At 35.7% G+C, this 15,843-nt stretch overlaps 1 protein-coding gene across 15 annotated transcripts in view; it reads right to left on the bottom strand.

The window, feature by feature from the left end:
• Positions 1 to 2,437: 2,437 nt before the first annotated feature.
• The window catches only part of LOC131149194 (rRNA (cytosine-C(5))-methyltransferase NOP2C), a 169,378-nt gene continuing 155,972 nt past the window's right edge, over positions 2,438 to 15,843 (bottom strand). For 6 of the 15 annotated variants that reach the window (XM_058099426.1, XM_058099422.1, XM_058099421.1 and 3 more), the window contains 2 exons: positions 11,373 to 11,434; positions 3,091 to 3,603 (listed from right to left, as the gene is read on the bottom strand). In XM_058099426.1, coding sequence (XP_057955409.1) covers positions 3,489 to 3,603; positions 11,373 to 11,434 — 177 coding nt within the window. In that variant the 3' untranslated portion in view covers positions 3,091 to 3,488. Of the gene's footprint in view, positions 2,882 to 3,090; positions 3,604 to 11,372; positions 11,435 to 15,843 lie in introns of those variants that run through there. The other 9 variants (XR_009135167.1, XR_009135166.1, XR_009135165.1 and 6 more) reach the window with 3 other exon arrangements.

The following is a 15,843-nucleotide window of genomic DNA, read 5'->3' on the forward strand; positions in this document are numbered from 1 at the left end:
TGTGTGTATGTTTATTGAGAACTTGCTGCATATTGGAAGTTGCTGAATTACTGATTTCGTTTCATACTTGAAATTAAGGAACATATTGGTTATCATTGGTTGGTTTAACGAGTTCAAAATTGAATATTGATCTTTTATATCACAGTTGAAGTCAATCTTGCTAAATTAATTAAAGGAAAGTTTCAGGATTTATAAAATTAATCTTCTGAAATTATTTTAACACTGTCACTAGTCATTATTGAAGAAAATTCTGAATTTGAATATTGAAGTCTTGAGATTTTAATCAAGTTGATCTTTAATATCATTTATTCATAAGAATTGAACTTGTATTGATCAAAGGATTGTTAGTTGTACTTGTGAGGTTGCTAATCAATATTATTGTGTTTGTGTGATTGCTGAAAATAAATTTGCTGGGTTAATACTTAACTAAGGTATTTACAAACCTAAGTTATAAAGAAATTTTAAAAATCCAATTCACCCCCCTCTCTTGGGAGTATACCTAAATTCTCAGGTTGAACGTATCCCCAACCAAAAAAAAGGAAGTGAATTGAAGACCATATGCCCATTTGACCATAGGTAGGCTCCATTTCAAATGTCCCAAGAATAAGATAGGTAAGAAGACAATATGCCCATTTGATCGAGTTAATTAACACCTCGACTATGAAGGGTGGGGGGGGGGGGGGGGACTATTATGAGAATACAATCAGGTTGCACATGCATTGTCTTGGCAAACAAAAAATTGACCAACATCCAAGCTATATATGTGGTGGGGGGAACTATTATTAGAATCAGGTTGCACATACATTGTCTTGGTCAAACAAAAAATTGACCAACATCCAAGCTATATATGTGTTGGTATCTGAAGTGATAGTAAGCCAAAACCACGTCCTAACTCCCACCTACATCGGAGTAAGTTGGAAGGAAGCGAGGAAGTGAGGATTGGTAATTGGACCCTCAAAATACTTCCATCAAAGAAGGTAGGTTATTTTTAACCTAAAAAAGTTGAGTTTGTTTTGAATCAAATATTGGAAGATTTTCCTACAACTTGGAATATGGGTGCCCTATTACTTCGTAACTCCTTGCAACAAAAGCCATCAAGAAGCATTGGATCTTACCCTAGTCCATCATCTATACAAAAAGAAGAATAATAATGAAATTCTTGCTTTTATTTAGGCATCTTCATTTTTGTTCAAAAAGTATAATTTTTTTAATGCAAGCTTTTTATTTTCTCTCTTTTCCAATAATGTTTTCGTTTATTATTAGCACTTGAAAAATTATTGATATAATAGATGGAAAACACGAAATCAAAAACATGAAGGCTTAAAAATGAGTAAAAACCTTTTTTTGGTCTCTATACCCAATCAAACTTCTTTTAAAAAAAAAAAAAAAAAAAAAAAAATATATTAATAGTGCATGCACATGAATGGTGTGAAGGTTTACACAATATATGCATGCTTGAGGTCGCTAAATTTCTTCTTTCTTCATTTGCATTCAATAATTTTTCACTTTTCCTGAATAATTTAAAAGAAAAAAACTAATAATGGCTACGTTATTATGAGTTTTGTAACATCACTCATATATACAACAAATGTAAGCAACTCAAACCTAATTTAGTCCTAATTCCTCTAATCACTCACATATCTAATAAATCTAAGCAATTTAACCCTAATTTAAGGATTCTTTCAAGGCATTTATGAAAAAGTACTTTAATGGAAAAAAAATTACTTATTTGAAAAATTACTTATCTAAAAGTAGTAAAAAAAATTTAGCTAAGTACTTTTTTTTCAAAAAAAAAATATTTTTTTAGAAGATACTTATTTTTCTTAAAAAGAAAGTTAAAAAAATAATTTTTTTGTAAATACTTATTTAAATGTAAATCAAATACTATTTATTGCTACAAATAAGTATTTATAAAGTGTACTTTTCTAAAGAAGCATTTATTTTTTAAGAAGTTTCAAACACGTTTGTTGGGGGGGGAGGGGCGAATCCTACAAGTATTTTTCAATAGTATGTTAAACTAAATGACTATCAAAGGTGGATTTAGGGCTCAAGGCGAAGGGTTTGATTTCCCTCTAGATCTCCCGAACTTTTCTACATATGTAGTTATTTTCTTTTTGGGTTTTGGTAAAAAAAAGGATCCTAAGAGCCCTGACCACCCCAAGTTTCCTAGGATATATATATATATATATATAAATAACTCAACCTCTTAAATGATAAGTCGGGAAAACCTTAATGCAAAAAGGCCAAAATAAGAAAGAAAAAGTTATAGATGTATTAGGTGTTTCAAAGCATATGTATAAAAAAATGTATTGAATATAACTTATTAATCATTCCAAGTCATTTCATAATTTACATATTAAATAAAAACATGAAAAACATCAATTAAAATCTAAATTCTAATTTGTAGTAGATGGTAAAGTAACAAAGATAAATGTAATTATCTTTGAACATCAAGAAACATCTGTGCTTGAACATCAAGGAAATTCCATGGTTTTGGCAAACATCATAGGGGTCCAAACGCATTAAAAAACCAGTTCTATCTATGACAACGGATATTTCATTGTGACAAGCACCAAAGTGTTGATTTCCTTCGTATTTTTTTGGGGTGAAAATAAGCGACAAACAACAGAAACTTTATTAGACAATCAACACCATACTAGAACAAAAATGAACTCCATATCTAAATATCTGAACATCATTTATAACAAAAACAAATTGATCAATCGATCTTGAAAGGTACTAGATTTGCCCTCTTGAAACTCCATGCAAACCTCACCATCCACGCGCTGCATTTGTGAATCAAACTTATGGATACTTATACTCCCTCTCTAGACTTGTCTTTTTGCCAATTCTCTCTCAGAGAAGGCAAAATCTGAGGACTCTGTTTTTGCCAAAAAAAAAAATTCAGCAGATTGAATTTGTGAAGCCTCGAGAGAAATATGTATCTTTTGACCAAACCTAAAAAAAATGTCTCATCCCTTTTGCCATAAAGTTGAAGGTGCATTTGAATAACATTTAATATAATTATTTTTTCATAAAATTTTAACTTAAAAAATCACATATGTCAATATTTTCAAACAGGCGTGATAGTTTTGAAAACATGCCATCGTTCTTTGCACTTATTAGTATTTCAATAATAATAATATTCGTCAGCCAGGACCAATGAATATTTATGCAGTAACATTTGTCTAACTATTGAAGTTAAATCATAAATTCTGCAATGAACCAAGTTGGCCACTTGTGCATGGACTAACATATGTAAAGTGGTCCATATGTAATACTGTAAATGCACACGACATCGTATTCCATTAAAATACACAGTAAACTCTTCGGCAGATGTTTCTCTACCTATCTAGCTGTCTCTGTTCCACTGGAATCTTGCAGAAGACTGTTGACATGAATGCTCTCTTCAAAATTTTCATACTTGCCTCGTACGAAGGAGATGAGTCCACAGCGAGGTTAGCCAAGTAAAAGATATCCATGAGAAGTCATGTATCCTTTGGACCCACATTAAATTTGGCTATGAAGAATCCTATTGTATCGAGTGTAGATGATGGATCAAACCTCTGAACGAGTGCGTCCTCACCGGGTTTTAACCATTCCCTGCAGAATCAAGCATCCCAAATAGAGAACAACAGTAAAGGATTGAACACCAAAGTACAAAAGACACAGCATGCATTTAAAGAAATATTAACCCAACCATCCAAACAATAGAAGATCTTTTAAATGGACATACTTTGCTTTTGGGAACATGAATTTCAAATGTTGGATTTAAATTTGTGTGACTTCTGACAAATTATAATACCTAATTGTATTGAATTTCATCGAATTCCACACAAATCCAAATATCCAAGGCTAATATTACACTCTCCTAAACACATATACAGATATGAAACAAATATTACTTAGTAGATCAGAAAAAAAGTTAGATAATTGCTCTACTGACCTGAGACGGCATAATGATGGGGGTGGATGGCAAAGGAATCATGAGGCTAAAATGATCTACAGTGATGATGCATTCATACCGATGAAATGTTGGACACTACTGTGTTGGGCTTTGTGAAGCCTAGTTGTATGTTGATCCGAATGATAACTCGACCAGAATTAATGTTGCGTGTTTTTTAATGAGAGATTTTAATCTTAACGCTTAGTCTGGAGCGAAGGCTTGGGCCCATTTTATAACTCATTACTGTGCGAAAGATATAAAATCGTTGTTATGGTGATTAGGGTTGATTAGTCGTCGCAGTAGTTTGAGAGAGAGAGAGACGCAGTTTCTGTGAGAGAGCTGCACTCTATAATTTTTTCCTGATAATAGTGAAATCCCTACAACTCTGTGGACGTAGGCAAATTGCCGAATTACATAAATACTGTCTTGTGTGTGTGATTGATTTTTTATTTTTTTTTTTATGTATTTTCTCTATGTTGTTTTCTTATAGGATTTGAGAATTTTGTGTTAGTTCCCTTACAATTAGTATCAGAGCCTAGGGTTAGGTTCGAGTGGAAGCAATGGCAGAGGAAGTAGGGAAAGGCGCTTGAAATAAAAAAGTTTGATGGCACAAACATTGGATTCTAGAGGATGCAAATCGAGGATTATCTTTATGGGAAGAAGTTGCATCTTCCGCTTCTAGGGGAAAAACCTGCGACTATGAAGGATAAGGAATGGGCTCTTCTTGACAAACAAGTACTGGGAGTTATCAGGTTAACTCTGTGTAGGTCTGTTGCACGCAACGTTGTAAAGGAGATGACCATAGCAAATCTGATGAAGGTTTTGTCTGGTATGCATCAAAAGCCGTCAGCAAATAAGAAGGTACATTTGATGAAGAAACTGTTTAATTTAAAGATGGCAGAGAATGCATCAGTAGCACAACATCTGAACGAGTTTAACACTATCACAAATCAATTGTCGTCTGTAGAAATTGATTTTGATAATGAGATCTGTGCAATGATCATTTTGGCTTCATTGCCAAATAGTTGGGATGCAATGAGGATGGTAGTAAACAATTCTACAGGAAAAGAAAAACTGAAGTACAATATTACATACGAGATTTAATTCTGGCTAAGGAGATTCGCAGAAGAGATGCAGGTGAAACCTCAAGATCTGGTTCTGTCCTAAACCTTGAGACGAGAGGCAGAGGTAATGACAGAAATTCAAATCGGGGCAGATTAAAATCCAGAAATTCTAATCGGAATAGAAGTAAATATAGATCAGGTCACCAAGTACAATGCTGGAACTGTGGGAAAACGGGTCACTTTAAGAGGCAATGCAAAAGTCTTAAGAAGAAGAATGAAGATGATTCAGCTAATACTGTAATAGAAGAGGTATAGTATGCATTACTTCTTGCAGTAGACAGTCCACTTGATGATTGGGTTTTGGACTCAGGAGCTTTGTTTCATACCACTTCACACCAAGAAATCATACAGAACTATGTTGCAGGTGATTTTGGTAAGGTGTATTTAGCTGATGGTACAACCTTGGATGTTGTAGGCATGGGAAACGTTCGGATGTCGTTGCCCGATGGGTCTGTTTGGTTACTAGAGAAAGTACAACATATCCCTAACTTGAGAAGGAATCTGACTTCTGTCGGACAACTTGATGATGAAGGGCATGCAATATTATTTGCTGGTGGCACTTGGAAGGTTACAAAGGGAGCCAGAGTATTGGCTCGTGGAAAGAAGTCTGGTACTCTATACATGACCTCAAGTCTAAGAGACACAATTGCAGTTGCTGAAGCAAGTACTGATACAAGCTTATGGCACCGCAGACTTGATTCATGAGTGAGAAAGGGATGAAGATGTTGCTGTCAAAAGGAAAACTACCAGAATTGAAATCTATTGATTTTTACTTGTGTGAAAGCTGCATCTTAGGAAAGAAGAAAAGGGTGAGTTTCTTGAAAACTGGGGGTCTTTTTCGGTTGCATCCCTTGGAAGTTCAAGGTATTACAGTACTTCCATTGATGACTCAACCAAAAATGTATGAGTTTATTTTCTGAAAAATAAATCTGATATATTTGAAACTTTTAAGAAGTGGAAGACTATGGTTGAGATAGAGACAGGTTTGAAAGTAAAATGTTTAAGGTTAGACAATGAAGGAGAGTACATAGATGGAGGGTTCAGTGAGTATTCTGCTGCACATGGAATTAGGATAGAGAAGACCATTCCTGGGACACCACAGCAAAATGGTGTGGCTGAGCGCATGAACAGAACTCTCAATAAGCGTGCTAGAAGTATGAGGTTGCATGATGGACTACCAAAAACTTTCTGGGCTGATGCTGTTAGTACTGCAGCTTACCTGATAAACTGAGGACCTTCAGTTCCCATGCAGTTCAGACTTTCTGAAGAGGTTTGGAGCGATAAAGGGGTGTAAAGTTTTTTCATTTAAAAGTTTTTGGTTGTGTTTCTTATGTTCATATTGATTCTGATGCTCGTAGTAAACCTGATGCAAAGTCTAAAATATGTTTTTTTATTGGCTATGGTGATGAGAAATTTGGCTATCGATTTTGGGATGAACAAAACAGGAAAATCATCAGAAGTAGAAATGTGATATTTAATGAACCGGTTATGTACAAGGATGGGTCAACTGCAGTGCCAAATGTCACAGAGATAGATCAGAAGAAATTTAAGTTTGTTAGCTTAGATGAGTTGACTGAAAGCACTGTCCAGGAAATGGGTGAAGTCGATAAGGAGAATGTAGAATCACAAGTAGATTAGAGTACACATGTAATTGTGGTTTGTAATCTTCCAGGACCATTAGACCTGCACAACGTTATTCACTCGCTCTAAATTATCTCCTGTTGACTGATGGTGGTGAGCCAGAGTGTTATGATGAAGCCTTGCAGGATGAAAATTCAAGTTAGTGGGAGTTAGTCATGAAGGATGAGATGAATTCCTTGTTGGGGAATCAGACATGGGAATTAACTGAATTGCCAGTAGGGAAGAAGACTTTGCACAACAAGTGGGTATATAGAATAAAGAATGAGCATGATGGTAGCAAGCGTTACAAGACCAGATTAGTTGTCAAAGGGTTTCAGTAGAAGGAGGGCATTGACTTCACAAAAATATTTACTCCAATTGTGAAGATGTCAACAATTAGATTGGTGCTGGGAATGGTGGCTGCAAAAAACCACATCTGACGAAGCAATTGTCAAAACGGTTTGCAATGAAGGATTTGTGAGCTGCAAAGCAAATCCTTGGTATGAGGATCATTAGAGACAAGGCTAATAGTACATTGAACCTTTCACAGTTAGAGTATGTGAAGAAAATACTCAGCAGGTTCAACATAAATGAAGCTAAACCAGTGAGTGCACCCTTGGGTAGTCATTTCAAACTAAACAAAGAACAGTCACTGAAGACAGAAGAAGAAATGGACCATATAAGCAAGGTGCCCTTTGCCTCGGCTATTGGCAGTATGATGTATGTTATGGTATGTACAAGGCCAGACATTGCACATGCAGTGGGAGTTGTGAGCAGATTCATGAGTAGACCAGGAAAGCAGCATTGGGAGGTAGTCAAGTGGATTCTGAGATATCTGAGAGGTTCGTCAGATACATGTCTTTACTTCACAGGTGCAAGTTTGAAACTGCAGGGTAATGTAAATGCTGATTTTGCTGGTGATACTGATAGTAGAAAGAGTACTACTGGGTTCGTATTTACTCTAGATGGTATAGTTATATCTTGGGCTTTAAATCTACAAAAGATTGTTACTTTGTCTACTACAGAAGCTAAGTATGTTGTAACAACTGAAGCTGGAAAGGAGATGATTTGGCTACATGACTTCTTAGATGAATTGGGTAAGAAGCAAGAGATGGACATTCTACACAGTGACAGTTAGAGTGCAATTTTTCTTGCTAAAAATTCGGCTTTTCATTCAAAGTTGAAGCATATACAGACAAAATACCACTTTATCTGTTATTGGTAATACTTGAGAAGATCTGTGGATCTAAGAACTCGACGGACATGTTGACTAAGGGTGTCACTATAGAGAAGCTAAAGCTGTTTGCAACGTCAGTTGGCCTTCTAGCTTGAGGATAGGAGGATGAGTTGTAGGGATGAGAGATTATTCTTTTGGAGGATTGCGGTTGATGTTGGTGATTGAACTAGTCTCCAAGTGGGAGATTTGTTAGGCTTTGTGGAACCGAGTCGTGCGTTGATCCGGATGATAACTCGACCCGAATTAATGTTGCGTGTTTTTTAATGAGAGATTTTAATCCTAAGGCTTAGTCCATGGAGCGAAGGCTTGGGCCCGTTTTGTAGCCCATTGTTGTGGGTAAGATATAAAATCACTGTTATGGTGATTAAGGTTGATTAGCCATCGCAGTACTTTGAGAGAGAGACACAGTTTTTGAGAAAGAGCCGCACTCTGTAATTTTTCACTGATAATACTGAAATCCCTATAATTCCGTGGACGTAGGCAAATTGCCGAACCACGTAAATACTGTCTTGTGCGTGTGATTGATTTTATTTTTTTCGGCGTGTATTTTCTCTATTTTGTTTCTCACAGGATTTGGAAATTTCGTGTTAATTCCCTTGCATACTAAAGTTTTGAACTAAGAGGGCAGAAATAACAAGATTGCAGAACTGATAAGACACAAGCAATGGCTCATTAGAAGATTAGAGAACTACAGTTACACGGTTACACTAGAGTCAAGAACCCAATATAAGTCAAAACTTTCAAAAATGCATTTGGGGAATAAATGAGATTGGTTTTCCTTCAACAGCAAGTACAATACAAAAGAAAAAGTAGCAAAAAGATTCAAAACACATGTAGAATGAAGGAAATACCCATGACATTCAAAGATGGCCTAAGAAAATAAATGAAGACTTTTTCCCAATTATGACCAGTTGAACAATCATGGTAATTGGAGTTCATACCAGAAACTTTGAAATCCTTAGCAAGGTGTCTCACACAATTTGGTACCAATTAATTCAGGAAAAAACCATAGAGGATCTGTTTGCAGATTTTGCAAACTCCGTAGCCCGGTGAAAACTGCTCTATAAGCACAAATTTTCGCAGAGTTGGCAACCATCAATTGAGATCAGAGCATGGCATGTTGATTTTGGACAGGAGACACAATTTCCTCACCCTAAGTTTGGAAGAGGCCTTGGATTTGATTTGGGTGGATTTGAACAAAATGTAAGATAATTTGTGTTGATTTTGTCCAAATCTACACAAATCCAAATCCAAGACCCGAAATCCATGCTCCCAAATGCAGCATTAGTGCACCTAGCATGCTATGAGCTTCTAGAATGCCTCTTAGAATAAAAAGGAAATTTAATAAGATGGTTATAACCAAATATGTTTTATGGATAACATGTTGAAATGAGAATGTTAAAATTGAAATAAGAAGTAAAACACATTCTTTGTTCTTCTATTTTTGGTTTTATGTTCTTATTAGGAGGATCTTATTGTCCCGTTCTCTTTCTCTATTAATAACATTATTTTGATTGAAAAGAAAAAATGCTTGGGCACTATGACTGATACAATGGATGATATAGTCATAAAAGGGTTTTGGAAGGGGGAAGGAGGGAGGTGCAGACCTTGAATAGCTTGGACCAAGGTAGTAAGAGAGGATTTAGTGATGTTCCAACTTGCAAAGTTTGTTGGCCTGTCTCATGTAAAATAACAGAAAAGGATTCATACAGCCAACAACACCTTGCAGGACTTTAGAGGCTTTGACATCACTGCGGGCTGCCACCATTGTAGCTGTAGTCCTGATTTCCACTTAATGCCATCCATGCCCAAGAAGTCGTGTTCATTCAGATGATTTTGAAAATTAAAAATGCTGCAGTTGAAAAACCATTAACAAAAGACATCTGAAGCAATTGATTTCCAATCCCAGCAACACCCAAATTTAGTAATAAATAATTACAAATTCGAAGGTGGAAGAGTTGTCATTGCTTAATTTCAGGGGTTTTGGAAAGAATAGAAATGGTAGAGCTCTTTGGTGTACATTTGTCTTCACCATCAGTTCGACCTTGCAGATTGAGAGGAATGCTAGGAGTTTTAGTGGTCAGTCAACCGGTTCACGGTTATCATTGGTTTAGAGTGACTTTCCTTGCTTCCTTTTGGGTGCATTCTCTTACATTTTTTGGGGGGATTACAACTGTCTGACCTCATAAGATATTGGAAGGTAGCACTCTTGTAACTGATATTTGTTTTGTTTTTTCTGTTCTTTCGTTATATTATAATTTTTTTCTAATTTTGTTCACCAGGAAGGACTCCTTATCCTCTATCATATACCCTAATTCTTGGCTTTAATAATATCGTCTTCTTTTGTCCAAAAAAGAAAATAAAAATAAAAATTAGAAAATATCATCAAACTGAAACTTCAATATATCAGTATCCTCGTCTTGCCTGCTCTCAATTGTGATTCTCATATTAGCACAAGGTCAAATTTCACAAACAAAAAATTACAGTTGGATGAAATCTATGATATATTACAGATAACTGAATGAGTCTCGTTAAAGATTGTTATTCAAGGCTGCACTAAAATATGTGGTGGCCACTACAGCACATTGGAACCTGCATGGCATGGGTGAGGTCAGAGCAAGATATTCAATTTTCACAAATGAGTGCATTACGAAGACATTAGAATGCTCATATAGTCTCAACTACTTTCATACGCGTGCATTTGCAAGTTCAACAATATCTTACTTTCATCATCAGAAGGCATAATATTTTTTCCTTTAGTTCATGGACAGCACATTATTTTAGGAATATCTTGCTATATTTCAACATGACATGAAAACAGAATAAAAAAGTTTCATGCTGAAGGGAGCTTCCCTCATCTCCACTACTCCCTCTGCTTTCTCTGCTTAAAGAACAGATCAAGAGACTTGAAGATATCCCAAACAGTGGGCCATCTCAATAAAGTAGAGCAAAGACAGATCATATGCACGTTTCAAAATCTTCCAGATACCCTCCCGTACCCCACCAAAAAAATATCAAAAAGAAAATAAAGAAAGCAGATGAATGTAAAAACTACTATGGATTCAATTTTCCACAAAAATTGCATGCAGTTCTCACTTATATTAATTTTAAATCTGCATTGCATACAAACAACTAATATCTCTGTTTAAAATGTTTTAAATGCAACCTTCCGCATCTGAGATTAAGAATTAGAATAGAAGAAGCAAGACAGACAATCAAACATCAAAGCTTGGATATCATCCAGCACGCAAATATTTCCCAAAAAGACTGAATTGAGTACATATAGGAATAATTCAAATAATAAGTAATTGACAACTTAAAAGAAGCAATTATCAGCAACAATAGTGTTTCTAAATAGAATAAAGTTGTAAAGAAATTCTATTCACATAAAAAACTATCATTTCTTAAATAATCCAGTGACAAATGAGGGGACAAATGTGCTCACTCAACATATCCATCAGAGAAGCTGCAAGAACCAACAAGACCAGGTCCTCCAATTCTAGGATGCTGAAATTTATCAAAACACAATTTTCTAAAAATCAGACGAAGACTAAAAGAAACAACTTCCAACAAACAATTCAAAGAGCAATGTTTTACTAGCTGATTTGACTATGCAATGTTTTATTATCCAATGCAAAAAACAACCCCACAAGAGCAGATACAGCTTAATTCTTTATTAATTTCAAACAGTAAAATTTCATTTCATTTAAATAATTATTACTATTTTTAAATAAATGTCACCAAATGCCCAAGGTTAGCACATGTATTTGCAAAATTTCCAACTAGTAACCATAGAGTTGATAACATAGTTTTAAAAGTCAGTGTGTAATGGCTGTTATGTAAAGGCATTGGTGGCTTCTGACTTCTGAGACCATTATAGGGCGATATCATGGTGGTAGGATTCAACACCGTAATAGCCATTGCGGACCTTTACGCTCCATTACAGTGCCAGAATGGGTTTATTTTCCTTGACATATAGGATGCACTTTTTTTAATTACTATCATTCAAATAAATCCAACTTCTTCTCTTATTAAATTACATACGTTCACATTCAAAGTTCTTTCACTTTTACATTTTTTTATTACACCTAGTTTGGAGACTAAATAATAACTACCATTCAAATAAATCCAACTTCTTCTCTTATCAAATTACATGTGTTCATATGCAAAGTTCTTTCAATTTTTTTTACTTTTCTGTTTTTCTTACACCTAGTTTGGAGACTAAAATACAATCTATTGTATGCATTTTTGTTCTTGTTTAACATATGAACATTCTATATTTTATTCTTTGGATAACAAAAATTCTATTAAAGGCTAAGTCAGTAAAGAGTACAAATGATGGTATTTTATATTTTATATTTCTTTATTTTTATGATTTGTTAGTTTGAATTTCAGTTATAATCAATAAAGTAGTGAAAAGTAGCAAATGCATGCTTCTTCTCGCCAGTAGCAACTAAAACAACAAAGATGGCATCCAAGACTTGTAGTATATGTTATAATTAAAGTGATCAAAATTTCCTAAAAATCATTTAAAGCATTAGTAGACAGGATTCTGGGATCAAAACATGAGAATCTATATGTTTTTAAGAAGGTTGTGTCAAAGCTTGATATATATTGTTGGCCCACAACCTAACGGCTTAAGCTTTTAGGTAAAGTGGTAATCTAACATAATATTAGGGCTGGTTACTAGGACGTCTTGGGTTATAATCTCATTGCTCGTATTTATTATGTGATGTTTAAAAAAATTATTATATTCCTTGTAATGGGTGTTATCTATCGTGTGTGTATCTCTCAACCTACTATCAGGCTGCACATGCAGGGGGGTGTTAAAGCTTGATATATATATTGTTGGCCCACAACCTAACAGCTCAAGCTTTTAGGTGAAGTCGTAATCTAACAGGTTGCTAATGTAAAAAATGAATTCATGCACATGGTGTTCGTCACCTGTTACAAAACATACCTGATGGATGCGCCTATTAGCGTTATGCCTATTGTTGCCGATATTTAAAACCATGGTTTATAACGTAGGGTTGTATTTTTTTTTTTTTAAAAAAATTATAGGAAAAATAACTTTATTAACAAGAAAGAAGAATTTAGAAGGGGTGGAGGATAAGAAATCCTCCTAAAAACCAAAGAAACAACAGAAATTACAATAATGCTCCCCTCCAATTCCTCTGAAGGTTTGAGAAAAGTAATCCTTGGAAAAGGCCAAAAGATTGAGCCCAAAATGACATAAGAAAAACGACTCTGTCCATAGGAGACAAGGTGAGGTTGCTTTGCCATTTTAACGACTTGCATTATGTTCCGTCCAATTTCCAAAAAGTCAAAGAGGATGGAAAAAATAGCACATCTCCAAAAAACCATCCCTTTCTACTCCCAAAGCCTTTGTAATGCACTGAGAAGGCTTCCGCTGTCCGTCAGAAGGCCAAATCCTCACCAAAGACTAAAAACAACCTAACCCAAATCTCCTTAGCCACAACCAATGAAGGAACAAATGGTCGATAGTTTCATTAGAATCATCGTACATTAGACAAATTTCTAGACTTAAGCTTTGTGAGGCCTCCTTGTTTGCAGAAAATCATTGGTATTAAGCCCACAAAGGACCAAGGTCCACATGAAAACTCTTATTTTGAAAGGAACCTTAACCTTCAAGATGAAGCTAATTCCAAGGGAAAGTATGAGAACTCGAAGATTTCAAAAGTTGAGAGAAAATATTTGGTAGAAAAAGAAATAGAGGACCTCTACTCAAATCCTTGAATTGTCTCTCATGGCGGGATAAAAAATCCCAACAGTCAATAAAATGGTTAGATCATCAATCTCTTTCTTTCATTGAAATTCCTGAAAAATGAAAATCCGGAGAGAGAGAGCCTTCCAAAGTGTATAAATCAATAATTGGAGAATTATGTAACCTAGACAACCAAAAAAGACAAGGGACAAAAGGCTCCAACGAAACCTCACCCAGCTAGGTATCTATCCCAAAAACAAGTGATATTTCCATTACCAACTTGGAAACGAGTGAGAGGGTGGAATAAATGGGCTATATGGGAAATGAATTTCAAAGAGCAGCATTAATAAGAGTAATGAGGCCTCTTAAAGATAAGTAAACCCTCTTCCACCCTCCTTCAAACAATCTATTTCCTACTCTCTCCACCACAAGGTCCCAAAGCAAGGTATAGTTAGGATTACCACCAAGTGGAAGAGCCAAATAAGTCAGAGGCAACTCCACTATTGTGCAACCTGCCAGGTCAGCCAAGCCATCCAACTGTGTCAGACCTCAATTGATACTCACTATCCCACTCTTAGACATGTTACTTTTGAGGCTCAAAATATTCTCAAAGATTTTTAGAAAAGTAAAGTCTTGCAAAAATTCTAAGTACTATCCTCAAGGAAAAGAAAAGTATCATCAACAAATTGGAGATGGAACACTATGACCTTGTCCCTACCTACCTTGGGACCTTGGATGACATTAAGACCTTGGGCATGGTTTATAATCCACTTCCTCCAAACCAAACCCCTTTAAAGACAACACTCATCCAACAAACTCTAGCTAACCGTGTCATTAGCTTTTTCAAAATCTAATTTGAGTAAAAGACCCGTCCCTCCCCTTCTCCTAACATTCTCCACCACCTTATTGGCCACCAAAGAAGCATCTAGAATCTGTTTATCCTTAATAAAGGCAGAATGTTCTCGAGTAACTGTTCTCCCCAACACTTCTCAAAGCCTTTTAGATAAAACCTTGGCGAAAATATTGTAAAGGATGTTACGAGGCTTATATGTCAAAAGTTTCACACCCTCTTAGAGTGCTCCTTATGGACGAGCTATAAATGTAGCATAGTGTTCACATTCTTACCCACCACCGAATTTCTGTGAAACTCATAAAAGAAGTCCATAAGGTCTTCCTAAATCAACTCCCAACTATCCTGGAAGAAAGCCATGGTAAACCCATCGAGGCCTGGGTCCTTACCCTTAAACTGCCCTCCTAATATCTTCAATCTTGAAAGGCTATTCCAACTAAGTAACGAGGTTTTCATCAATGGGGCTCCAATTTATACCTTTAATCTTCAACCCATTTTGAGCGCCCCTCAGGGTAAAACCTGTTTTAGGAATCCAGTATCACTCCCTCAATTTGTCTTGAATCCCTAACCACATTTCCTTCATTTGTTTCCAATTCCTTGATCAAAATTTTCTCTTCCTCTCATTGGCCACTTTATGGAATAATTTGGTATTGCAATCCCCTTCTCTCACCCAACTTCATCCTAGATTTTTGTCTCCAACTTATACTCTCCCTAAAGAGGATAAACTCCATATAATTGCCTAGTTGTGCCCATCCAGATCTCTTTGCTAGCCAAGCCACATTCCTCCCATCTATCCAAACACTAAATATCATTTAAAATTAGAATTTTTTTTTTTCTATCACCACAAACTTATTCCAGATTTTCAGTCTAGTTTTCACATCCTTCAACTTTCTCATAAATCTAAAGCCCCTCCATCCCTGAAAATTGCTCTCTCCACCAAGATTTAATGCACTCTCTAAAAGAAGGGTGCCCAAACACATATTCTCAAAGCAGAATGGTGTAGGGCCCCGGTGAATAGGGTTGGAATCCAAGAGAACTGAGCAGTGATCTGACACTAGTCTAACCAGAACCTCTTGGGCAACATTTGGAAAAGTATCCTCCCATTCACTGGTAAGCAGAAAACAATCAGAGCTTGTCACTTGAGGGTCCTTGGTTCTATTCTCGTTGCCCAAGTTTATTGTTTTGGTGTTTAAAAGATATTATATTCCCTGCAAGGGGTGTTATTCATTGCATGTTTATCTCTCCCATGCAATTGTGCTGCATGTGTGGGTAAGTGTTAAAGCTTGATATACATTGTTGGCCTAGAACCTCATAGCTTAAGCTTTTAGGTAAAATGGTTAT

The sequence above is a fragment of the Malania oleifera genome, chromosome 2, assembly GCF_029873635.1.
Source record: "Malania oleifera isolate guangnan ecotype guangnan chromosome 2, ASM2987363v1, whole genome shotgun sequence".
Lineage (NCBI taxonomy): Eukaryota > Viridiplantae > Streptophyta > Magnoliopsida > Santalales > Ximeniaceae > Malania > Malania oleifera.